Source organism: Phoenix dactylifera, chromosome 1 (assembly GCF_051530095.1).
Source record: "Phoenix dactylifera cultivar Ajwa chromosome 1, Ajwa_hap1_PhDact_Kaust_v1.1, whole genome shotgun sequence".
Taxonomy (NCBI): Eukaryota; Viridiplantae; Streptophyta; class Magnoliopsida; order Arecales; family Arecaceae; genus Phoenix; species Phoenix dactylifera.
In genome coordinates, this window is record NC_143190.1 from 68,237,573 (window position 1) to 68,262,849 (window position 25,277).

Consider the following 25,277-nt stretch of genomic DNA (forward strand, 5'->3'; position numbering starts at 1 on the left):
AAGGCGAGGGGGTGTTGGATTCGAGCAGTGGAGCGGCAGAAGCGGCGGCGCTCGACGGAGGTAACGACGCTCAGCGGTGGCGGCTTGGTACGGCGCTGCAACGGCAGCACAGCGGCGGTCACGACAGATCTCGAGGCGGTGGTCCGACTGGTGAAGCTCCAGCGGCGATGCAGCAAGATGGAGGCTGCGGGCAGTGCGGGGTGGCGGCTCGGGCGCACCCACGGCAAGGGAAGACGATCGGGGAAGAAGATGAGCTAGGGTAATTTATTTTCCTCCTTTACTATCCTGCCTCTCTCTCTCCTCCTCTCTGACTCTCTCGAGTCTCTTCCTCTTCTGTCCCCGTGGCTCCCATCCTTTTCTTTCTTTAAACGGATCTTAAACGAGTCGGGTCAGGTGACCTGTTTATTAAACAGGTCGGATTCAGATTGTAATTTCTGATCTGTTTAATAAATATATCGAATTTAGGTTTATAATTTTTTGATCCGACTTATGTCGGATCCGACTTGTTTATGCCTGATACGATCTGCCGCCTCCAGAACCCATCACACTTCTATCCCTCATCAGCGCTGACGCGGCCACGCACCTTTGATCCAGCGCACGGCACTTATGTATAGATAGATAGATATGGTTCTATAAATCAATCTGAGGCACCCATCACCTTGTCCCTTCCTTAATCCCAACACCTATTTTTCGATTCTAGGGTTTCCGATTTACATCCTTTTTTCTTCTGCTGTAGGGTTTTCGATTTACTTCCACTCTGTCTCTCGGTCGTGGAGGGTTCCGATTCAGTGGGAAACGATGGGTCGGAAGAAAAACGTGGCGATAGACGACGACGAGTACTCTTTTCCTGCGGACGATCTGCCGGAGCCGCCGTCGTCGCAGGGCCCGGAGAAGGAGAACCGCGTTGCGCCCAAGAAAAACAAGAAGGGTGGAAAGGGCCAGCGCAACGCCGATGATGGTGTAGAGCCGGAGAAGCCAGCCGTTGCTGATGATGCCCTGGCGGCGGCGGCGGCGGCGGCGGAGGAGGAGGACGAGGACGAGATCCCTGTCGTGTTCTCTGGTAAGAAGAAGTCCTCTAAATCTAAGAAGAATACTGTTGCTTCCAGCGCTTTCAATGTCCTCGTGGATGAGGACGACAACGAGGAGCCCGAACCTGAACCGAAACGTAAACCCAAATCGAAACCTGAGGTTAATAACCATGCGGTGGAGGACGAGGGGGACGAAAGCAAGGATCTTGATGGGGAATTTGCCCGGCAGGGCGGGATGGAGGATGCTACATTGAAGAAGCAGCAGAAAAAGAAGAAGAAGAAAGGTGGGAGGACCGCCCAGGAGGAGGAGGATTTGGACAAGCTTCTCTCTGAATTGGGGGAGGGCCCGCCGGCAGCTTTTACTGCCCCACCCCCGGTTCCTACACCGGCGGCAGAGGAAGAAGCAGAAGGAAACGATAATGAGGTCACGGATGCTGGTTTGGAATCAAACAAGCAGGGGGGTGCTGCGGAGGAGGCTGCCTCCAAGAAGAAGAAAAAGAAGAAGAAGAGCGGAAGGACTGCCCAGGAAGAGGAGGACTTGGATAAGATTCTTGCGGAGCTTGGGGAGGTTCCTGCACAGCCGGTAAGTGCCGCAGCTCCAGCTCTGCCTCATCCAGTGGTGGAGGTGCCAGCTGCTGTTCCACCAGAACAGGCAGAGGCTGCAGGAGATGAGAAGGAAGAGGAGTCAGCTGCACCGAAGAAGAAAAAGAAGAAGAAAGATAAGAAGGCTGCAGCTGCCGCTGCCACTGCTGCAGCGGAGGCTAAGGAAGAGAAGAAGGAAGAAGCAAAGGGAAAAGGTCCTGAGAAGAAGCTTCCAAAGCATGTTAGGGAGATGCAAGAGGCATTGGCAAGGAGGAAGGAGGCGGAGGAGAGGAAGAAGAGGGAGGAAGAGGAGAGACTGCGGAAGGAGGAGGAGGAGAGGAAGCGGTTGGAGGAGTTGGAGAGGCTTGCGGAAGAGGCAAAGAGGAGGAAGAAAGAAAGGGAGAAGGAGAAGTTGCTGAAGAAGAAGCAGGAGGGCAAACTCTTGACAGGCAAACAGAAGGAGGAGCATAGGAGGTTGGAAGCGATGAGGAAACAGTTCCTTGCTCAGAGTGAGGTTCCAATAGGTGATGCTGGTGGAGAGACAAAGAAAAGGCCCAAGTATGATACAAAGAAGTCTAAACACGCTCAGCCAAAGGCTGTAGAGGCAGAAAAAGTGGCTGAAAGCCAGCCAGAGGCAGATGAACCTACTACAGAGCCAGCTGTTGAAGATGCTATGGCTCAAGAAGAGTCTGTGTCTCAAGTTGAGGAGGCTGAGGACAACATTGAAGCTAATCAGGAACCAGAAGAGGATAAAGCGATTGAAGAGGATGAAGATGAGGATGAGTGGGATGCAAAGAGCTGGGATGATGTTGATGTTACATTGCCTGCCGTAAGTGCGTTTGCTGAGGAGGATCAGGAGGAGGTGCAGGCCAAACCTGTACATAAAAAAGGTGTGGAGCATGTTGCATCTTCGACTCCTGTTGAACCTCAGGCTAATACTACAGTGCCCACAAAGCCTACTGTCAAAAAGGTGGTTGCTCCTCGTGCACCTTCAAAGAAGGGTGATGTGGAAAACAATGAGAATGGGCGTGAAAATGTATCCACCAGTAATATTAAGAGGGGAAATGAAGTTGTCACTAAACAAGAGTTAAAGGCTGTAGATGATAAATCAAAAAAGAGCAGCAATGACCTCCGCTCACCCATTTGTTGCATTCTGGGTCATGTAGATACTGGGAAGACCAAGCTGCTAGATTGCATTAGGTGCACTAATGTACAGGAGGGAGAGGCTGGTGGTATCACCCAACAGATTGGGGCTACCTATTTCCCGACTGAGAACATAAGGGAGAGAACCAAGGAGCTGAAAGCTGATGCAACATTGAAGGTTCCAGGCTTACTTGTCATCGATACCCCTGGCCACGAATCCTTCACTAATTTGCGCTCTAGAGGTTCCAGCTTGTGTGATATTGCTATATTGGTCGTTGATATTATGCATGGGCTTGAACCACAAACAATCGAATCTCTCAACCTTCTAAAAAGTCGGAACACAGAGTTCATTGTTGCATTGAATAAGGTGAGTTTTTCAAGCTGGCCTGGTGAAAGCTCTTTTGCATGCGGTTGTGTATGTTTTCATTATTGCTCATTCCATCTCATGTTTCTTGTATTCCATTTTTTAAGGTGGATCGACTTTATGGGTGGAAAACCTGCCGAAATGCACCCATAGTGAAGGCTCTCAAACAACAGTCCAACGATGTGAAGAATGAGTTTAATATGAGACTTACTCAGGTCAGTGTATTGCACTTGTATAATTTCTTTCTTGGTGGGGCTTTTAATCCAAAGCTGACATGGAAATCGGAAATGTACTATTCTTTTTTACTAGATTATAACTCAGTTCAAGGAGCAGGGTCTGAACACAGCTTTGTACTACAAGAACAGAGAAATGGGAGAGACATTTAATATTGTCCCCACAAGTGCTATCAGGTACTTCCTATGTAATGCAGCACTCGTCTGTTGTATAAATTTTTTATGGTTTCCTGAAAAGTAACATCTTCTACTGCATGGCTTATGCTAATTTTCGGTTCATATGATATTTCCAGTGGCGAAGGAATACCGGATCTTCTGTTGTTGTTGGTGCAGTGGGCACAGAAAACAATGGAAGAAAAACTTACCTATGTTGATGAAGTCCAGGTTGGTTATGCAGTGCTTATTCCTGGTCCGGGTGCCTAACTATTTTATGCATTAGCACTTGCAATGTTCGACATTACTCGGCAATTGCTATGTTCGACATTCCTCGTGTTGGTTTTGTTTGTCATTATTTGTTTGTTTTACATTTCATGCTTACAACAGATGGCTGATGGTATTTATGCTTTTCCATCACACCAGATCAATGGAATATATACTTAAGTTTTGTTTGGTCTCTTTTATGCGTTTCAGTGTACTGTTTTGGAAGTCAAAGTGATTGAAGGTCTAGGAACTACCATTGATGTGGTGTTGGTAAATGGTGTTCTTCATGAAGGTGACCAAGTAGTTCTTTGTGGTATGCAGGTACTAGATAATTTCCTTTACCATTATTCTCTTGATCTAGCAAGGCTGCTTTTTTGTGTACTTGTTTCTTATTTTAGTTAAATTTTGATACAGGGGCCTATTGTTACGAATATTAGAGCTTTGCTGACCCCCCACCCTATGAAGGAGCTCCGAGTAAAGGTGAATATATTATTTCCACTTTCATTTCCTTTTACGGTATCTTTTGTTATGCTCTGGAAGATAGTGAGGGATCACTAATTGTTCCAAATACCACAAAATGGCTTTCACCAACAAAGTGACTTCCTGACAATTACATCTACGCTGTAAACGAAACGCGAATTAGTAGTTTCCTGTCCCAGTGCTGCAACAATTGATGAATGCATTAACATGGGCGAATGTGTGATATCAAGTTCATATCCAACTGAAGTTTTTTCACGATGAGAACTTGAGATATAACCAGTTGCTCCAGAGTGCATGATATTATGGTGATTTGATGAAGTGACCAGATAGAGGCCTTACACTGCCAAATATATCAGTATGGATTGAGTTAACAGGCCCTAGATGTGTTGTAACAGAAATAAGGATACAAAAGTCAATTTATAGTTAAGTCAAATTAAACCGAGTTACCCAGTTAGGATTAAATTTCCCAGATTATTGCTCTAGGTTAAATTTTGTTTTCTAGGACTCGAGCACTTATCAGCCTGTTTATGCGGAGCTGTGACCATCTGTGTGACTTACTGAGGTTTTGTAACATGAGATCATTGTTTGTGTGGTTATCTTGCCCTTGCACCTTCCTCCTTATCTCATATATGTGCAGTAATCCTTAAACTTCCCCATGGTTGGACTTGCTTCAAGGTGGAGTAAAAACAAGCTCTCTTTTTGGAACCTGATCAACCTTCTTTTTATACTCTCAGCTACGTATCGCTGAAGATTATGGAAGATGTCGAAGATCTTGAAGAATGGATATCTGTGTGGACATACGAGGATTTTAAAAATTATGGTTCAATAGTTTGGAAATTTCTGAAGGTTGTATGAGTGACTACAATCAACATCAGATGAGTTTGAAGCATATATTTATTACTGTTAATTTTTTTTTCCATAGACTCTTGGGGATTCTCTAGGAGTGATATTTCATCCTACTATCCCTCATCTTCTGCTAACAAGATTCTCTCATTCAAATGCCCATGTGCGTGTATGCACGTGCAGACACTCACAATAGATAGATAGATAGAGAATTGCATCAAGAATGGTGATCTTATAATTTCATCATCCCAAGGTGTTGCAAAATAAGATGAAAGCAGGTAAAATGTGAATGTAGGTTGGTTATGTCTGGACTACCAAAATATGGACTTTCATTTTCTTTTTTATTTCTTTCACTTTCTGACCTTTTGTGGACCCTGCAGTGGCGGGAGCCTTGTGTGCATGGGGACGCTTTTTTTTTCTTTCACTTTCTTGGCATTGAAACAAATCATGAAGGAGGAATCTTGTGATCATAGCAAAACATCTCATGAGTGTGGTTTACCAGATCTTGGTAACAAAGTTGTGCATGCTAAGAACTCTCAAACTGTGATGCACTGGAGTTACAATGTAAATGTAGCAAAACTCCTGTGGTTCATTGAAGATTAGAATACCATAGGCATATCAAATCCTGAGAATTGTTTGTTTGTAGATTTAAAATGATAATTTGTACATATAAGTTATTTTCTAGACTTAATTTTGGTGCTTAACTTCATTGGTTTGGATGTGTTAAAGCAACATTGCATGATGGTTTATCATATCGACCACCATGCTAGGTAGATCTTTTTTTTTTTGGTGCTACGGTAGCTCACATGCGCCGGACGTGGGTACAACCAACAAAATCAAAAAAAGAGCAAATAACACAAAGATTGGGGCACAGACGCATGGTTACCCTAGATGAATCCTCCTAAGTGGTAGGCCGCAAATGAGGCCAGCCAGTCTGCCACACTGTTTGCCTCCCTATAGACGTGTGTGGCCCACGAGAGGCCACCCTCGTCTAAAAGGCTGCGAACATCACGTAGTAGCAAACTCAAACTCGCCTCAACCCTCCGGCCCGGATCCACTCTATCATCGTGGCTGAATCTTCCTCAACTACAATGCGGTCCGCACCCAGCACCCACCTCGCATAGATGACTCCCTCCCATGCATCCCTGAGCTCCTCACAGACCACAGATGTGTCGAATATCCGCCGGCCTTCTACCGCAATCAGTTTGGCCTCGTGGTCCCTAATGATGAAGCCAATGCCTCCAGTGCATTCTCCCTCACCGACACTGCCATCGAAATTTATCTTGAGAAAACCAGGAGGTGATGGCTCCCAGGAGATCTGTATGGTTCTGGACGCTACAAGAGCGAAAGAAAAACCCCAGATTTTTTCGGCCGTCCCTAAGGATGACGACATGGTGGCACGGGAGATCTCTACATGAAGAATGACCCTGTCCGCAATCGATCTCGGATGTACTCTGCTATCGTCGAAGACCCGGGCATTCCTATCTAGCCAGCAGTGGTAGGCTAGATAGGCAGCCCTGATCCCCTGTCTCTTCTGGCCCGGCCTTCCTACCGAAGTCTCTAGAAAGCGTAGGAAGTTCTCAGTCGATGACCACCCAGTCATGGGTCGTGAAGGCCCCATGCGTACCTCCAAATCTGGGCGGCCCTTGGGCATCCGAAGATCGCATGGAAGATGGACTCCACCTTTGGGCACACCAGACACTCGGAGGGGACATCCATCCCTCGTCGAGCTAGCGTGCCTCTAGTGGGTAAGCACCTCCAAGCCATCTTTCAGACGAACAAGGCAACTTGTGGATGGATGTGCAGCCTCCAAATCCAGCTCCCCTCAATCTGTCGGGTCGGGGCCCTCCCAACTAGCCGGGCTAAGTTTTGGGCCCTCGCCTCTGTCCTTCCGGTCGTGCTCCACTCCCTCATATCCGCCGCCCCTACAATAGGAACCAGTATAGATAGGTTGCGCTCAGCCAGCTGCTCCCGAAGGCTCATTGAACCAGATTCTCGTCCCATGCCTGCCCCCTCGGGGTGAGCAGGTTATGGACTCTACGCTCGTTCAAACATCCAACATCAATCAGAGAGGGCCAGCCGCGGAGGGGGGTCTCAGAGAACCAGCTGTCCCCCAAGACGTCAATGCCCCGACCATCCCCAATCTCCTATCTGATCTTCGGTAGGACCATTGGGGCATGGGCGCATATCTCTCTCCAAACGAAGGAGTTGCAGCGACTAGTACGGAAGATCGTCATGTCAGCCGGATCTCCATACTTCGCCCTCATCAGGGCACCTCAGAGGCTGCTCGGCTCCAAGAGGAATCTAGCCGCTACTCTGGACGCAAGAACCTCCTGTTGCTCAATCAAGGAGTGGATCCCCAAGCCTCCGCTCCTGGTCGGCTGGCAAATCGTCTCTCAGGCCAGTAGATGAACACCTTTGTGACCCCCTGTCACCCCCACAGGCTCTTGAACTGTCTCTCCAAACTTTGCAGTACTGTCATCGGTACCATGGTATGGAATAGCAGGTAAAGAGGAATAGAACTCAGAACTGAGCGTACCAGGATGATTCTCCCCATCATAGAAAGAGCGTCAGCCTGCCAACCCTCCAGTCTGCGCCTAATACCCTGCTTTATCTGAGTGCACTCCGCCCTGCGCAGACAAATGCCAGTAATTGGAACCCTAAATAGCTCAGAGTGCCCTCCTGCTCCCCAATCTCTAGGATACTTGTGATTGCCATATTCACCGCTGGGTGAGCTTTCGGGCTGAAGCAAATGGTTGACTTTGACAGGTTGACCTGCTGACCAGAGGACACACAATACTCCTCCAGGACCCTCCAAATACTCTGAGTCGACTGTCTGGTCGCCTGTGCCAACAATAAGCAGTCATCAGCAAAGAGCAGGTGCGAAATTTGATGCGCCTCCGGCACTCTGTAGTGCTGTGGCCCTATGGAGACCTCTAGACAGGAAGTTAGCACACATCATGAACAACAGTGGCGATAGGGAGCAACCCCGCCTCAGCCCGACTGTGGACTGAAAGAAACGAGAAGGGGACCCATTCACTAAGATGGTAAAGGACGAAGACTGAATACACCGCTGAATCCACCTGACCCATATGGGATGAAACCCAAAGCTCTCTAGGGATTGAGTCACAAACACCCACCTCATCCTGTCATAAACTCTCTCCATGTCAAGCTTGACTGCCATCAAGCTCCGACCCCTCGGCGCCCTCTGGAGATCACTCATAAACTCATGCGCAACCAACACATTGTCAGAAATAGATCGGCCGCCCACAAAGGCCCCCTACTCAGGGCATATCAATCTAGGAAGAATCGCTCTTATATTTTACTGTTTTCTAGAGTATCACCCAGACGAGACATATTTTACTGTTTGTTAGTGGAAAGAAGAGTCGTGCAGCATATCATTTTTTTGAGAATTGCTTTCTCAAGTTAAGGAAATCTATTTCAAGTGTGTAGGCTCATTTGTTTTAAGCTTGGAGTTTGAGATCAAGTTAAGACAGAACATTTTACAGCAAAATTACTTGATGTAGAAATTTATTAAGCAGGGAACAGGTGCATCTGGAAATTATGTCAACTTACCATCTAAAAGAGTTATTCTTTGAAAGATTTTTTCTGGTGTATTTTGTTTTTTTCCCTTTCATTCTTGGTTCCATTTTAAAGTTAAATTAGTTTAAGATTTAATAATTGTATGTTTTAGTCCAATTTGAGAAAATTTACCATACATGATTTTCTGGAGCTTCAATATGATAGCCATTCAAAAGTGTCAAGTCTTGCTGGAGATGTTCTGTTTGATCAAGTTACAAGACCCTAAAGCTTTTTGTTTGATAGCTGAGAAAGCAAGGAAGACAAAGTTAGATGAATTGATCATTTTTCCCTTTTTTTAATCGTTAAAAAATAATAAAAATGAAAATTAAGCAAAATGCAAGTCTCAAAATTTTCTTACCAAGTGTACAGAATTTTTTCTCCTTTCATGCGGAAAAGATGAGTGGATCTTTTAATTCGTCACTAGGCAATTTCTGTATATCATTTTCTACAATGTTCTTATAATAAAATTTTCTCATTTTTCTTGTCTTTTATTTTCCTAGATTAAATTTATCTCTTTTAATTTTTTGGAACTTAAATATTGCTGAAAAGTGTTCTAGAGGGAGTAAAATTGGATATTTGTTTATCTGACATATCTCTTGAATGAACTTCCTAACTTAAGGTTGGAGCTCAGCAATATCAAGGTGTTTAGAGGCTGAATATGTTTCTGGTTCTTCAATTTTTTTATTCTATTTTTTCCTCACAGAAAGTTTTTCTTTTCTGACCAGTACTCCACCTTTAATGTTTTTGTCAATGAGAGTGTCTGTTTTGGATCAAGATGTTATTTTGATGACTATTTTGTTAGCTGAAGTATGGACATTGCTAGACAGGACTGGAGGCAAATGGTTTTGTGTGAAATGCTTTGCTCTTTTTTTGGCCTATATGTTTTTTTATGTTCCTTGGATGACATATGGTTTTGAGCTGGTCATGATGATCATATACACAATTCATGCCAGAGATTTTATTTATCTGAGTTATTATTTCTAGGTCTGGTCCATCATTAGGCTGAACATGAGCTTCTAATCTAAGATTTTCAAACCTTTTTGCAAATTACAAAAATGCATGGTTTTCTAGAAATCGTCATTTTTTCTTCATTCAACTTTGCCGGTGATGTCTACCGCTTTTTATAGTGTTCAAGAGTTGATTTTTTTAAATTTCCTAGATATTATGATTTGCTTGCTTAAGTATTCATCCTTTTAAAGATGAAAAAGGTGTTGCCGAAAGCTTACCCTCTTCCACACGGATGCTATAGCTGCTATCACTTTAGCTGCTGGAGGGGAATGGAAGAGTTCGCTGCTTTAGCTTGAGCAATAGCTAGATGAAAGAAGACGAAAGACATATGGGTTGGTTGTAAGCTCTTGATTTACCAATCTGATCTATTTTCCTTTGGCTTGCTTTTTTTTTTTAGAGGCTGACTTGCCTGACCAAAGGAGAAGAGGATAGGATAAAGTTAGACCTGTACTCATATCATCTCGAATTTCAAAATAGAATCCAATTATCTCGGCATTCTTCCTATAGATAATAAGGCAAAGGATCCACTGGCTCTTCTGTCCCCCAGCAACTCCCACAAAGGCTGAAGAAGACTCCTACCCTCTCTGGCTCACCGACTAGCTAGTTGCTCAAGGAAAGTTGAGTTGACAAGTTTGAACAGCTTTTCACTTCGAAAGAAGTTCTCCACAGCAAACCATCCGCAGACAGACGGTCAGACTGAGCGGATAATGCTTTGTTGGAGGAAGACCTGCGGCATTATGTCTTCTTATATATCATTTTCGAAAATTGCCCAACGGCGAGCAACGGCGGAAATAGAAGGGAACAGCTATGTATAGGGTTTAGCATTACCAACAGAGGGAGGGTGGGTGGCGGATGAATCCGGAGATCTTCTTTCCAAGAGTTGGGTTCGAATCCCCTTTCATCCTACGAGGAAGACTCTTTATAAAATATTTTCTATGTCTGGCTTCTCGAAAGATACTTCAATGGGTCCATCCCGGACAAAAACCAGACGTGGTAAGCTAGCATGTAGTGTCTAAGTCTCTGCGTGGCCCGGACAAGCGCAAGGCATGCCTTTTCAAGCGAAGAGTATCTAGACTCAGGTATTCATAAGAACTGGAGATAAGGGGCTTCCCTACTGTATTCCTTTTTCAATGAATGCAACACTTTTTCGGTTCTTATCTTTGATATCAGTAGCTTCAATCAGATTATAGAAGGCATCATTACCTTGCCCAATATGCGCTCTTAATGTTCAAATGTCGAATATGAAAAAAAAAAATTCTTAAAACAACCAACGATATCTGCTTGAATGAGTCTATCAACCTTTCCCAATTTTGGAACATAAGCGAAAAAGGTGATTACTCCTCTCCCTTTTCGAAATCCATGGAAGTACGTTAGAAAGATGTCTTCAAAAACGATGCTCAAAAGCCGCATCCATGACAATGATGTCTGCCTTATGGGGCTGTGTAATGGGTCGCATCTCCCTCGGCTTATGTGGTTTAGGAATGCATGATCGATACATCGAAGAGAACTGAAAGGAAGAATTCATTAATGGCCTCTTAATCTCCTCCAATTGGGACTTGTCAAGAGAATGAAGCTCAGCAAGGTTGGGCTCGGGTCTAGTTTCGATGAAAAATTCACTACCAGGGAAGAGAGCTCTAAATGAGAAGAGAGGGTCAAGGACCCTATTGGTCAGGAATACCGAACTGAGTCTGATCTTTTTCCTGACCAACTGTTTAGTCTAACCTTGCCTGAAGGAAGGATTTCGATCTCCGTTACCATTCCGAAGTTGATGATTTATATCCTCTTGAGTGGCAGTGGGCATCTCATCTCTCTAGTCTAGCCTCTGAGCGGCTCAAAGAGAGTGATCACGATCATGATGGATGGCGACGAAGACAAAGACATTAGATTGTTCGATTTTTTACGAATCCATGGAAATTTTTGGTTATGACAATAAATCTAGTTCAGTACTTGTGAAACGTTCAATTATTCGAATGTATCAACAGAATCATCAATAAGTCAGCTCCTTCTACTGCACCTCAAGCACCTCCGAAATAACTTTACAAGATCTAAGCGTTGGACCAGCTGATTCGGAGTGTAAGGAAGAGGCCTCCCCAGTTAACGTTTATCCAGGTCCCTCTGCACTTGAAGGTGGACTTCTCTTCAATTGCTTGTGGCACAAGTGCTTCCATTTGTCATCACTGCCTTTATTCTAAAAAGCTTTCCAATATTTGGACTCCACGGGAGCTTTTTCCCTTCCATGGCAGGCTTTAACAGAGTAGGTGTTCTTATTTTCAGTTCCTTTCCACAGGAAGCTTCTAAGCATTTTCTAGCAGTTCCCCAACTAGCTTTCTCCCCGAGAAAGCCTTTCAGAGATTAAAAGAAAAAGATTTGAAGGCTGATCTCTGGGATCAGTGACAGTTTGGAACCAGCAAATGGAGGCTGAAAAGCCGTAGTGCGAGCACGCTCTTCCGTTTTTCAGCAGACTTTGACAGCTGCGAGCGGAGCGTCGAAAAGCGAAGCAAGCCGCGCTAGCGCGCTACTCTTCCTTTACGAGCGAGACTCTATCCAGATCTATTGATCTAAAGAACTCCGCGAGCAAACTAAGCGAGCCATAAGCCGCCTATTGGCAAGGCTTGGAAAAGCCTTAACTTAATCTTACTTTACTGAACTGATTCACGCAGGTCCAAACCAGCTGAGCTAGCTCATTTTTCCTTTACAAGATCTCGGCTCTTCGGAATGGTTGGAGAGAGCCCCGCCTCCTCTTGGTTGGCGCCGGGCCCGAGGGTGATGGGACTACTTCCTGAAAGAGCGTTTCATTTAGGCCGGCAGGAGGGCCCCTGATCTATCAATAGAGGGAGCAAAAAACAGGCTTTGCTCCCCTTTTTGAAAATGAAGAAAGAAAGAAGGGTCGAGCGTCGAACCCAATTCCTACAGTGATAGATATAAGCGCAATTGAAATTCCTGGGGAGTTATACGTTTTTTTATTGATAAGACCATTCACTATTTCTTGAAGCTCGATCTCCCCCCCAGATAAACCATATAGCCAAGAGAAACCATGAACCAGAATAGAAGAGCTTGCCCCACCCATGAGTAAATATTTCGTAGTAGCCTCATTTTAATAAATATTGATTTGAAATAATTTTTTCTATATTTGAAAATAAGATTTTTTTTCCATTGTTAGGAAGGATCAACTTAGATCCAGTTGATAGAGTTTTTATACAGCTGCTTCTCTGCTTGCTTCGCCAGTATTGATAGCTTATTCCAACTGGTTTAAGGTAGTTTTTTTTGGAGAAAAGACCTCTGCTTCCTGCTAACATGTCTTTTATGTTGTTAAAATCTTTTTCATGCATTACAATTCGTTGTTTTTTAAAATTATCAAATAACTGTCGAATAAAGATGCATAAAGTACAGCTGCAGCTCTTCACCTGTTATAGCATTTTGCCAAATCTTTTTTTCCCCATTTCATTTTACTGCATTTGATAGTATTGATCATGTGCGCTCCTTTGTAAGGCTTTCAATCCATAAATATCTAAGCTTTCATTAAACTAAAGGCAAACCCTGTATTTGTCCACATTCTCATTAATTCATTGCTTGACACATGTTTGTAAGCGATTGAATTGCTGTGCAAGACTGATTAATTACTCGTCTGGATTTAAACTTATCTACGCGAATGTTATCTTTGTATTGCTTAGTGTTTTCCCCATATTATATTATTATTACATCAGTTGATATGTTGGTGTCTCGACTGTCATAGGGCTCATACTTGCATCATAAAGAGCTTAAAGCTGCACAAGGTGTGAAAATTTCTGCACAGGTATGGTTGGTTTTTTAGCACTATGCATCTGCAATATATGTCAGCAACTATGTGCTGATAATCTGTATGCTTTCAGGGACTTGAGCATGCCATTGCAGGCACTGCACTTTATGCGGTAAAACCTGAGGACAATTTGGAAGACATCAAGGAGGCTGTAATGCAAGAGATGAATAAGGTTATGAGCCGTATTGACAAAAGTGGAGAGGGTGTATATGTGCAGGCCTCTACCCTTGGGTCATTGGAAGCCCTTACAGAGTTTTTGAAGAGCCCAGATGTAAGCATTCCCTTCAGTGATTTTAACATAGGTCCTGTTCACAAGAAAGACGTTATGAAGGCTAGTGTCATGCTTGAGAGGAAAAAGGAGTATGCAACTATTTTGGCATTTGACGTCAAAGTGATGCCTGATGCCCGGGAACTTGCTGAGGAAACTGGCGTGAGGATTTTTGTAGCAGATATTATTTATCACTTGTTTGACCAGTTCAAGGCTTACATCGACAACTTAAGGGAAGAAAAGAAGAAAGAAAGTGCTGAAGAGGCAGTGTTCCCATGTGTTCTTAGGATCATGCCAAACTGTGTTTTCAACAAGAAGGACCCCATTGTTTTGGGCGTCGATGTTCTTGAAGGCATTGTTAAGGTAATTCTGTGTGCTAATCTTTCATTAAATTAGTTTGATGTATGACAATTTAATATTTTTGCTGAAATATACCATGTAGCAAATATTCAAATCTTTCTTCTAGGGTGCATCATCCTTAGGCCTGGTATAGATACCAAGACTAAGTGGGATAAGACAGGACAAGGTGTTTTCATTGTTTGGATAGCTGTCTTTTATCCCCATCTCATGATTATCTTGTACCATATTACAACAGATACCATAATGACTATTTCTGTGCCAAAAGACTAATCTGCCCTTGTGCTTTTGTTACTTTTGGCTAACAAAAGGGTCTTTTTATTCATTTTCATAAAATTCACGTGATAAGAAATGGGGATAGTGTGGTTCCATGTTACTGAAGGAACCACTGATCCCTGGTTATCCCTGGTTTGACTGAATTGTTGGAGACCAGTGGCTCCATCCCCCCGAAATGGTCCATTTGCCATTTATTTCAGGGATAAGGCAGGATAACTGCCCTATCCCTTCCCTTATCCACTTTCTAAAGTAGGCCTTATATCCACATTCCAAACTAGGGTGAGGCTTAATCACAGGCACCTGACTTGAATGCCCTGTTTGAATGCCCTGTTTCATTGGATGTGACTGGGTGGTTGCGAGTCCAATTACTTGCTATGTGCTCATGTAATTGCGACATATATTTTGCTTAATTGCTGTAACATGACCTATGCATAGGTTGAACTGCAGTACCTGCAGGGTGGTTCATTGTGTTGGCGAGTCTTAGATCTATGAGTTATGTCCAAGTAAAGAAAGTAGAATTCTGTTCTGTGTTCTTATCCCATCAAACAGCAAACATGTAAATGGAGTCTTAATGGCAACATCATCTGATCCCAGCTGCAGAGAATTCCTATTTAAATTTAACCAGTCAAGCTATAAGGGATGGCTCTATTGTAACTTGAAGGTCATTGGTTTGAAACATAAAAACAGCATGCAGGGGTAAGGTTGTTTACATCTGACCAACCCGTCATCCTAAAATGGTAGGAGCCTTGTGCAATTGGCTGCCCTTTGTTTCGAGATAGAAGGAAAATTACTCTGTTGACCTGAGCCGAGTAACTAGTATTATGTGACTTGCTTATCATTTTACAATTGCTTCCCCCTGATCACCTTTCAAATTGTTTTGTCTGCTCACTTTAAAGTGTAATTCAGGTGGGGACTCCTATATGCATCCCTTCAAGGGATTTCATTGATATCGGGAGGATCACATCAGTTGAGATCAACCATAAACAAGTTGATGTGGCGACGAAAGGACAAAAAGTGGCTATAAAGGTAGCAAAAAAATACTGTGTTTTAAGGGTTAATGCTGTACCTTTTGGTTCTTTGTTTTAATTTTGTGTTCTAGGGGTTCTTGTGGCCTGATAAACTCTCCTCTGTGTCTGCAGATTGTTGGTTCCAGTTCTGAAGAACAACAAAAGATGTATGGCAGACATTTTGAGATTGATGATGAGCTTGTCAGTCATATCTCGAGGAGATCAATTGACATACTAAAAGCGAACTATAGGGTAAGATTTGATTGTAATCCATATTTGGTGCCACTAAGTCTCTAGGCTGTTCTCTCGGATTTGCTATAAATTTGCTGCGAAACCACGTTGTTTTGGAGTTTCATTTGGGTAAACAAACATATTATTTTAAAGGGTTTCTGTAGGTATTTCGTCAGGTTTTTGGCACAACTTAATGCCCAGACACATGCTTCTCCTAAAATGGTTGAAATTTATCTTTATAAAATCTTTTATTTACTGATGAATTCTGTGCTGTAGGATGATTTGTCTCTAGAAGAGTGGAAGCTCGTTGTGAGGTTAAAGCAGATTTTCAAGATACCCTAATCTGCGAAGAATAGCAGTGTTTTTGCTTTCCAGCAGATCATGTCATCACTTTTAATGAGACCATGCGAGAATGGCAGGATGTTCTCACCGGAATTGTATTACAAGTATCTCAAGCTGCATAGGATTCCGGTGCTTCAAGGTGGATTTTATGATGCTATTTTGTGGAAAGTTTTGTTTACTAAGCTGATGGCATGGGCTTTCGATTTTGTTGCGCTAGTCTTCTTTATGATTTGTTCAGGATGGGCTTCAAGGCCCCATTTTTTATTAAAAATAATATTGTAATAAAACTAAATTTTGAGGTGTTGAGTGCATGTATTGTCCGGGAGGAACCATAAGAATATCAGGTTACAAACAATTTTGTGGCATTTGCTGGGGATATATTGAACGTCCAAAACTTGCAATATTTTTAATCCTTATATGAATGTGCCGAATGGGTGGTTTTGTATCATTTTCTGGTGACTATTAAAAGGTGCTTATGCTGGGAGGCTGACGTGGAGCTGGAGAAGTGGACCAGGATTGCATGACATGGCCGCTATGAGCGCCGCCATTATGTGGGGGATGGTGAGGCGAAGACGTGGATTAAGATTATAGCTATCCCATCTTTAATACAGTTTTACTTCTTTTTAATATTAGATTTCCTCTTCATCCACCTTCTTGGATTGAGAAGAAGATTGTGGTAACGCTGATGGTAGCGCTCTGGTAGCGGGGCTTTGAGGTTCCTGTGGCTATTGCGCGCTTTCATCGAGCAGGTGGTGGGATCTGAAAATAGGTGATCGAAACACGAGGCTGGCGAACGGGTCCTTCGTCGGTAAGGACCGACAGGACCCAAGGCAAGGAGGAGGACAATTGGACTTGGTCTCGTGTGGTGCAGGCCTTGCCAACAACCGATCTTGATGGGTCATGAATCTTCAAAGGGGAGATTGAAAATCTCGAGCGGTATTTTACGGAGGTTTTGGAGTTGCCGGAGGAGCAAGTGGAGGCAGCAAGGCAAGCGTGGGAGACGACAGCAGTCATTGCTTGTAGCCTTGGCTGGAGGGTTCTCGTCGAGTGGGTGGCTTGGGGCCTCAAAACCCGAAAAAAGTTAGGGTATGAGGTGGAGGACAATTTTAGGAGTGAGGAGGATCGGAATACGGTGTTAACCGGCGGGTCGTGGGTGGTGGCCGAGCAATTGCTGGCGATGGAACTATGGGTACCAGACTTTATTCCCGGCGTGTACAAGGTGAAGAAGATAGTGCTTTGGGTCCAGTTACCCTGCCTTCCATTAGAGTACTAGGAGAAGGAATTGATATTGGCGATCGCGGCGGTGACGGGCCGACCTCTAGCTCTTAATGGCTTCACTGACTAGCTCCAGAAGTTAGGTTATACTCGAGTCAAGGTCGAGATCAATGCCCTAAATTCGCTCAAACCCGAGATCCTAATCCGGGGGCGAGCTCGGATTTTCTGGCAAAGCATTGTATATGAGAGCATTCCGTTCTTCTGCTATCAAAGCGGTGGGTAAGGTTGTGGGCCAGGCCCAAGATAGAAGTGAAGCGGGTCGGGTCAACAGGCTAGGAGGGGCGGACGCCGAGATGTTTGAGGTTGGATCTAGTACAGGCCAGCTTAAGCGGGCCAAAAGCCCACCTTCGGAGCGGAAGCTATTGGGTTGCAAGGAGCCTAGTGGCCTGCGATCTCCCCCTTGTTTTCCGAGCAACCCCCCTTGAAGGGCAATCCCGAATAGCACCACCGTGCTTCCCAACTTCGGCAGTGGTGCTGACGCTGGAAGTGGCAATCATTAGTGAGGCTGGAGATGGGGCAGTCTAGGTGGCGGAGGCAGGAAGACCTAGAGGCACAGAGCGCCGGATGCGACGGTGGGCGGAGGGCAAGGGTGGTGAATTTTGGTCTGTGGCGACGGTTGGTGTGGTGACAGGGATAGGAAGTCTGCCTGGATTGGAGAGATTGGACCATGTGGAGGGGGGTGGCGGCCATGGCCGAGCTGTCTGGCAACTCAAGGGAGGCCTTGGCAGTGATCTCCCTAGCTTGGGTAATCATGAGGGGGCCCAAGGAAGTGATGGGGTGGCCCAAGTGTGGTGGGGACCAATGAAAGAACCGAGGGAGTTGGTCACACAGAAGGGCCTTCTTCTTTAACATGAAGTTGTTGATTTGGAACTGTAGAGGTGCTGGGAAGTCTTCTTTTCCAGCCACATTCAGGAGGTTAATGCAATTGAATGACCCGGATGTGTCCGTCCTCTTGGAGACTAGATTGATGGGGTAGAATCTTCAGCACGCCAGGTGATTTCCAAAGGTAATGGAAGCTGGGCTTTGCTAATTTTGACACTTCCATAGATGTAATCAGCAATCAATTATGGTGATCTCCAAAGGTAATGGTATTCCTTGGTTTTTATCTATAGTCTATGCTAGCATAGATTACAGGGAGCACTGAGAGCTATGGAGCGAGGTGTCTTATATGGTGCAGCAGGGTACCCCTATTATGATGGTAGGTGATTTCATTTGTATTGATAGGCCGCAGAAGAAGCGTGGGGGCAGGGCATTTTCGGCTAAAGCTGAGGTTAGAGAGTTTCAAGATTTTATTGCAGTAAATGGTATGGTGGACCTGTGGTTCACTGGGCTGAGGTTCACTCGGTGCAACAACCACTAAGGCTGAGCAAGGGTTTAGAAAAGGATTGACAGAGCCTTTGCCATGGTAGGGTGGATCCAGCATATCCCGGACTATCACGTGCATCACCTACCCCAAATTAGGTCGGACCACTGCCCTATTCTCATCAGTACACAGTCCTCGACGCCTTATCAATGCCTCTTTCGCTTCGAGATGTTCTGGCTCTCCTATCCGAGGACTTAGGACATCGTCAGAAAGGTTTGGCGTTTGGCGGTGAGGGGAGACATAATGCATCGAGTGAGCCGCAAGATTGAGTTACTCAAGCGTCGGCTCTGCAGTTGGATCAGAGTGGAGGTGGGTGATATCTTCTGAGGGGGCAACTGCCTCTCTCCAGTCCAAAGAGGAGCAGGACGAGGCTCTATCTCCAAAGGATCCATCAGAGCTGAGATTGCAGCTGTCTTTGCACCACTCTCTCTTGCTCCAGCAGGATACCTTCTAACGACAAAAGTCCATAGTACAATAGATTTTGGAGGAAGACTGAAACACTAGATTCTTCCACCAGTCGACAGTGATTCAGAGGTAGAAGAATAGGATTTGGAGCATCAGGGATAGCAGTAGAGGGATGATGAAGGAGGCGGGGTCCATCAGCAAGGAGCTACTATAGTTTTTCCGACAAAGATGGTCAGTCTAGCCTGAGAGCGAAATTACTGTCTTCGGCCCGACACCTGATGTGAGAATCTCAGCGGCTAAGAACAGGGCTCTTATTATGCTAGTCACGATGGAGTCCATGCATGACCTTCAAACAGCCCCTTGTCGGTGGAGTCTCATGGCTATCAAGCTGGACATGGAGTGGACGTATGACCAAATGAGTTGGCACTTTCTCTCCTATTTCTTGGAGACCTTTGGTTTTCATGAGATTGAATCCGCTAGATTATGGGATGTATTCAAGCCCCATTATTTGCTATTCTGGTGAACAACACACCACGTCCTTCTTCGAGTCCACTATTGGTCTTCGGCAAGGTTACCCCCTCTCTCCCTACTTGTTTATTAATTGTCCTGATGCTCTATCTCGAACCCTCTAAGCTGCATCCTGCATCCTTGTCATAGGTCATTGAGGCTTACAAGCCTATCTTGATGGTTCAGTCGATCTCCGATCTTTTATTTACAGATGATTATATGCTCCTTGTTCGAGCCACAAGACAAAGTGCCACGAAGATTAGGAGAATCCTAGAGGATTACTGTGCTGCTTCAAGCCAATTAATCAACCTAGCAAAGTTAGCTATTAACTTTAGCCCGAAAATCAAGCCTCAACTCAGGGTTTGCATCATAGATATTCTGGGAGTTGGTGATAGGCTGGCTGCTGGGGAAACTTGGGGGTTTCTATCATGATGAGGCGGCTGCGGAAGGCAGAATGCAACGAGATTGAGCAGAGTATCAGCTGAAAGTTGGAGGGGTGGCAGGTGGGTGCCCTTTCCACGATTGGTAGAGCAACATTGGTGAAATCAATCCTTAGCTTGGTTTCGATTTACCTCTTGTCCAACACCATACTGCCGAAGACACCTCTGATGAGTTTAGAGCGAATGTTCAAAAACTTCATTTGGGGAGTGCAGAATGGTAGGGGAGGTGTTCATCTGGTGGCTTGGGAAGTGCTATGCCAGTCTCGTAGTAGTGGGGGTTTGGGCTTTTGCTCCCTGCTGATGGGAGGAAGGCCTTGGCGGCCAGACATGTGGCCCGGTATTTGCTTGAGCCTGAGGGCCTGTGGAGTGTGTTGATGAGAGCCATGTACAGCAATCGGGTCGCAATGTCTAAGTTCCAGGTGAGTCGGCATTGTTCCTTTATGTGGCATGAGATGTGTTCTTCGGCTCCAAGGGTACTATCTTGGATTAGATGGGTGATTGGTGACGTCCAATCGATTGATGTGTTGGATGATACCTGAATCTTCGATCTACTGTTGCAGTTATGGCCGACCATGGTCGATGTAGACAGCTCAAGTCTTAAGGTGTGCGACCTTTTTTTCTCGAAGGAGAGGAGATGGGATGCAACGATGGTGCAACATCTCTTTAGGGAGCAGCTAGCTAAGAGGATCCTTGCTTTGCTAGTACATAGAGGGGTGGGCTGAATAGAAGGAGCTGGGTATGACTTGTAGATCCAAGGTGAGGTCCTCTAACTTTGGAGATCTGTATAGAGTTGAGGCTCTGTGATTGATCGATCGTAGCTAGTTATGGAGACTCCTCACTCGTCCTCGAGTTACCTTGTTCCTGTGGAAGGTTGCTCGGGGTTGTCTTCTGATCAGAAAGAGTGTCCTTTGTGGGAGGGGTGTGAGGCTCCCCCGACTTGTGACAGATGCTTGGAGGTGGAGGAATCAGTGGAGCATGCTTTGTTTGGCTGCCCTAGGGCTACTCTGGTGTGGCAGCTGACTGACGCTTTTTGTAGTCTTCAACCCTGGTAGCAGCGTTCCTAGCTTACTTGAAGGATTCCGTAGAGAAACTCGCTGTCGTGGCCAGTAGTATCAGATGCTCTTATATCACCTATCATGTCTGGCTGGACAGAAACACCAGGATCTTTGTGGGCAGAAGCCAGAGCCTGAGAATTGTTGTTGACAGGGCACTCATCCATGCAACAGAGTACATGCAGACTCAAACCATTGGAGGAACTGGCACAGCAAGGGACACCTAGGAATCCCATTCAGCTCTAGCAGCGCCTCGCACAATCCTCATTTGCTTGAGAGCCCCCATTTCCTAGTTTTCTCTAGGTGAACTTCGACAGTAGCGTGTCTGATGGCGGTAGGAAAGGCGACGCTAGGTTTGTTATTAGAGATTTTGGTTCCAACTTGGTTGTAGCGGGGGGTGTTGGCTCTACGACACTTTTGTCCCGAGTGCTGAGCCGAGGGCAGCTTGGTATGGCATCTCTTATGCTTGTCTTGTCCAGGAGGCTGACTAGATTCATCTTGAGGGGGACTCGGCGACTATCATCAGGTAGATCTAGGGTCACACCAGGGCGATTGTTGAGCACCCCTTTATGTACGATATCTGTAGGGAGTTGCAAATTGGTGTAGAATCCCAAGCTATCCATCTGTATCGAGAGTCGAATAGGGCTGCAGATTGAGTGGCTTCCTACGTTACCTATGTGTATCGAGAATCAAATAGAGCTACAGATTGGGTGGCTTCCTACGTTGTCCAACATTCCGGTGGCATCTTATGGGCTAGCTATGAGTCTTCACCGCACCACTCCTACTATGATTTTGTTGGATGTACTCATGCTAGATCATTTCGTATTACCAAAAAAAAATTGTGGTTGCAATGTGTTGTAATTTAAATAAGATTTATATCTTAATACTATCATAATCTGATACTATCTGAAGCTTATGATCATTGGCTCACAAAAGTCTTTTTTTTTTCAAATTTTAATTGATAAAACGAAGACCACTGGGGCAAACAATCATAATGAATATTATTACAGTTGAGTAAGCCCTGGCTTGGTCCTGGGATTTGATTCACCAAACCCAATCTCAGGTGCCCTTGGGTGAGCCAGCAGGAAACTGCACGATGTATTGACTCGAAAAACGAAATTTAACCATGGGACGGGTGTTCGACACTAGGGGTGGGGGCAGCGGCCGCAACGTCGCGGACATCCACTCTCTGAGCCGTTACTGCTTCGGCTCGAAAGATTTGGTCCTTGGCGGTTGAAAGCCAAGGACTTTCTCTGTCTTTCTCGTGCTCTTCTTCTTTTCTATCGATAAAGGACAGCTTCGCAAGGGATTAACATGCCTTGCCTTTTCTTTCTGGCATTTTTTCGTACAAATTTTGGTCCTTTTGCTGTTGGTTATCAGCCATGCGGCTCATGGGTTGAGGGCTTGCCTCGAAGGGGTTCTTCTGGTCAGTTCTTCCCACCCCCATCCCCCTCTCCCTTTTATTCCCGTCTTTTCCTTCATGAATTCCTAATATTTTTTTTCTTTCTTATCTAAATAGCAACCAAATTGGATGTTTCACCCTTGAAAAGGAAAAGGTTGAGAGAGAGAGAGAGAGAGAGAGAGAGAGAGAGAGAGTGGTCCTTGAATTTGAGTAGTTTTCACTTTGTTTTTCTTTTAATTGTTCAATCTATATGAGTATGAGGCCTAGTGGATTCGTCTTGCTGGTGAGCCAGTAGAATAAAAATAAGTTTCAGTGACAGTGAATCGTATAACTCGGTCTATTTTACCCAAGGGCTTGTGGTCATAGTCAAGAGAACTTATATTATTTTGTGCATTTCATAGATATGCTGATTAAAGTTCTAAATTTGATCATAAATTCCATTTTCATGGTCACTATCGTGACATTTATTCATTTAACTGACAATTAGCAGGTTCTAAGTTCTATTACCCTTGATTGTTGGTTAGGCCTGCAGCTGGTCGAGAGTTCTTACTGAAGGAGATTATCTAGGATAATTCTTTGTTTTATATGAAGGGGCATCCTAGATAAACGAACACTAATTTCTTAAGTCAATCGAGCTCCGGCCGAGTAGAATGCCTAATTTGACACCATTACCAACGCACCATAACTTATCCTTATAGTTCCTATATATATACGGAGTTATGATGCACAAACATGGTCACCTATATTAATAATCCCATTTGTTGAATTCAAGCTAAAAGTGGATGCTTTTCTTGTCACTGGTTGTTCTAAATTATATTTTAACTTTTAGTGTCATTGCTAGTTCTTTTATCCATCCTGGTTTGGTGTTAAAAATTCTTTCTCAAGTATTGGCTTGAAGAACACTACATGGATAACTGATTGATATTATAATAATGCTTTCTTGTCTTATTTGTTTATAAATGTGTATATAGGCCTGGTGCGACTTTAAGGGTGCTTTTGGAACTTGAATTTAAGAAACTGTTTCTATATGTGTTGATTTTTCTTATTGGCAGTGGTAATGCATTGAGTGGGATGCTGGAATTGACACGCCATGTTACACAAGATCAAGGTCGAGGATAATATATGCATCTCAAAGTTGGGTAGATTTGATTCTCCTTGGTCTTTTTCTTCGTGTAATGTTTACATGTGTTTGTGGGTTGAGGTTTTTGATATGTAGTGCGATTTAGCAGTCATGGTTGTTACACATGCTTTTGCTGGGGAATTGATAGCATATGCTGGTGAAATGCATTGACATGCTTTCTAATAAAAAAAAGAATGACTTTCTTTGCATTATGTAAATTAAAACTTAGTTCCCTAACTATGTCATCTCTTTCATTTTTCCAACTAGCATATTTTTCATATCTTCCTGCTCTGGCAGTTGGTGTAATGCACCATGACAAGTATGCATATTATTGGAGTGAATGATATTGACATGATACAAATACTATGCCCCAAGTTGCCAAGGAAGCTTGAAGGCAGCTCCCCTTCTTGTAGTTAAGGTGTTAGTCATTATTGCCAGATGCCACCATCCTGATTTATGCTCTTTGGTGCCTTCTTCATACTGCAAGCTCCTCTTAATGTGTCAACATGCTAGTTGGTTGTTTTTATCATCACACTTGATGTTGCTTAACCTCTGAGTGATACACGATATCTTCTCTGAACACCATTGCTCTTTTTGTGAACAGCAGATCACACTGCAGTGGATTACTGCTGCTGCTATTGATTCCTGAATTTTACACAGTGATTTATCCTGCTAGGATGTGCTTTTGATCTTTCTCTAACATGTAGACCTGGATGAAATAGTGAAATTTTGGGAATTCATTTACTAAATCAGAAATTAGTTATAAATTCTGCTATAGGAGGGACCTAAAGATTTTTTTCCCCCATAACAGGTCAAATTGTTTCAACACTCTCATGGGCTAATTGAAAAACTCATTCTTTAAGCTTCCGAGAGGCCATCTGAGACCTGGTGAATAAGGTTTGTGCTAATTGTGCGGGACTTCATATTCTATAACAACAGGACTTTTGGACTTTACATTCTGTATCAGCAGACTATTTTTAGAATGGCGTCATACCAAATCTCAATGCCTAGGGGAAGGGGGTTGTTCAAATGCACAGTTAATCCATCTATATAATATTCCATAAGTGAGGATTTAACTTAAATCTCTTCAATTCCATGTTAGAATAGGAGGCAGAGGGAGTATGGGGGATTAGAGAATTTGTTATCGCAATCACAGTGGTATCCCTTGTTTGGATGTGGTTGGAGGCTTACAATGCACATATTTTATGAGTACGTCCTTGGATATGTCATCCATGTATAATACATATCCTAACCATGTTTGGATATGTAAAAGATATTATATGCAACCTTACACCCTAAAAATTTAATGAGTCCATTACTGAGCCTGTGCTTCGTATGCTGGCATAGTAAAATGTTTCTATTTGAATCTTTTTCCATTGTTTGTACATTGCTTTGATTTGAAGGCTGAAAATCTAGGAAGATACCCGACTTTTTTCTACTAATCACTAGCAAAGCCAGCTTTTTCTACAAATCACTGGCAAAGCCATCCTTTTCAGATGTATTGAGATTGGAAATGCATCCTCAGGATCTTGTGCAACAACAGAAGTGAAATTGGAGTAGCAATTTTGGATTCATGATAATATTGACACTGAGGAAGATCAATTTGGAATTCTTTTTAGATATTTAAGGACTGAAATGCAAGCTTTCAAGAAAGCTCTCTCTTTACTAGAGATGCATAAATGATGAGTGGCGGGTAGGGTTAAAACATGGCTGGCAGAGGATCTCAGTTTTGCTCTTACAATCTTGTTGAAAT

The 25,277-nt window shown here is 44.0% G+C and overlaps 1 protein-coding gene and 1 long non-coding RNA gene across 3 annotated transcripts; both read left to right on the forward strand.

Moving 5' to 3' along the window:
• The first annotated feature begins 538 nt into the window (after positions 1-538).
• Positions 539-16,376, forward strand: LOC103721040 (uncharacterized). 2 transcript variants are annotated; one of them, XM_008811071.6, is made up of 11 exons: positions 539-3,120; positions 3,225-3,332; positions 3,427-3,527; positions 3,644-3,734; positions 3,981-4,091; positions 4,185-4,250; positions 13,417-13,476; positions 13,553-14,110; positions 15,287-15,406; positions 15,520-15,639; positions 15,895-16,376. In XM_008811071.6, the coding sequence occupies exons 1-11, from the start codon at positions 799-801 to the stop codon at positions 15,958-15,960; spliced, it is 3,723 nt and encodes a 1,240-aa protein (XP_008809293.4). In that variant the 5' UTR covers positions 539-798; the 3' UTR covers positions 15,961-16,376. The 2 variants fall into 2 exon arrangements, 1 of the variants encoding a protein (XP_008809293.4); XR_015973135.2 differs by lacking the exon at positions 15,895-16,376 and having other exon boundaries at positions 641-3,120; positions 15,277-15,406.
• Positions 16,377-22,054: 5,678 nt separating this feature from the next.
• Positions 22,055-23,736, forward strand: LOC149768843 (uncharacterized). Its single transcript, XR_016398182.1, has 2 exons — positions 22,055-22,428; positions 23,457-23,736. It is a non-coding gene; the product is annotated as an uncharacterized LOC149768843 (long non-coding RNA).
• Positions 23,737-25,277: the final 1,541 nt, after the last annotated feature.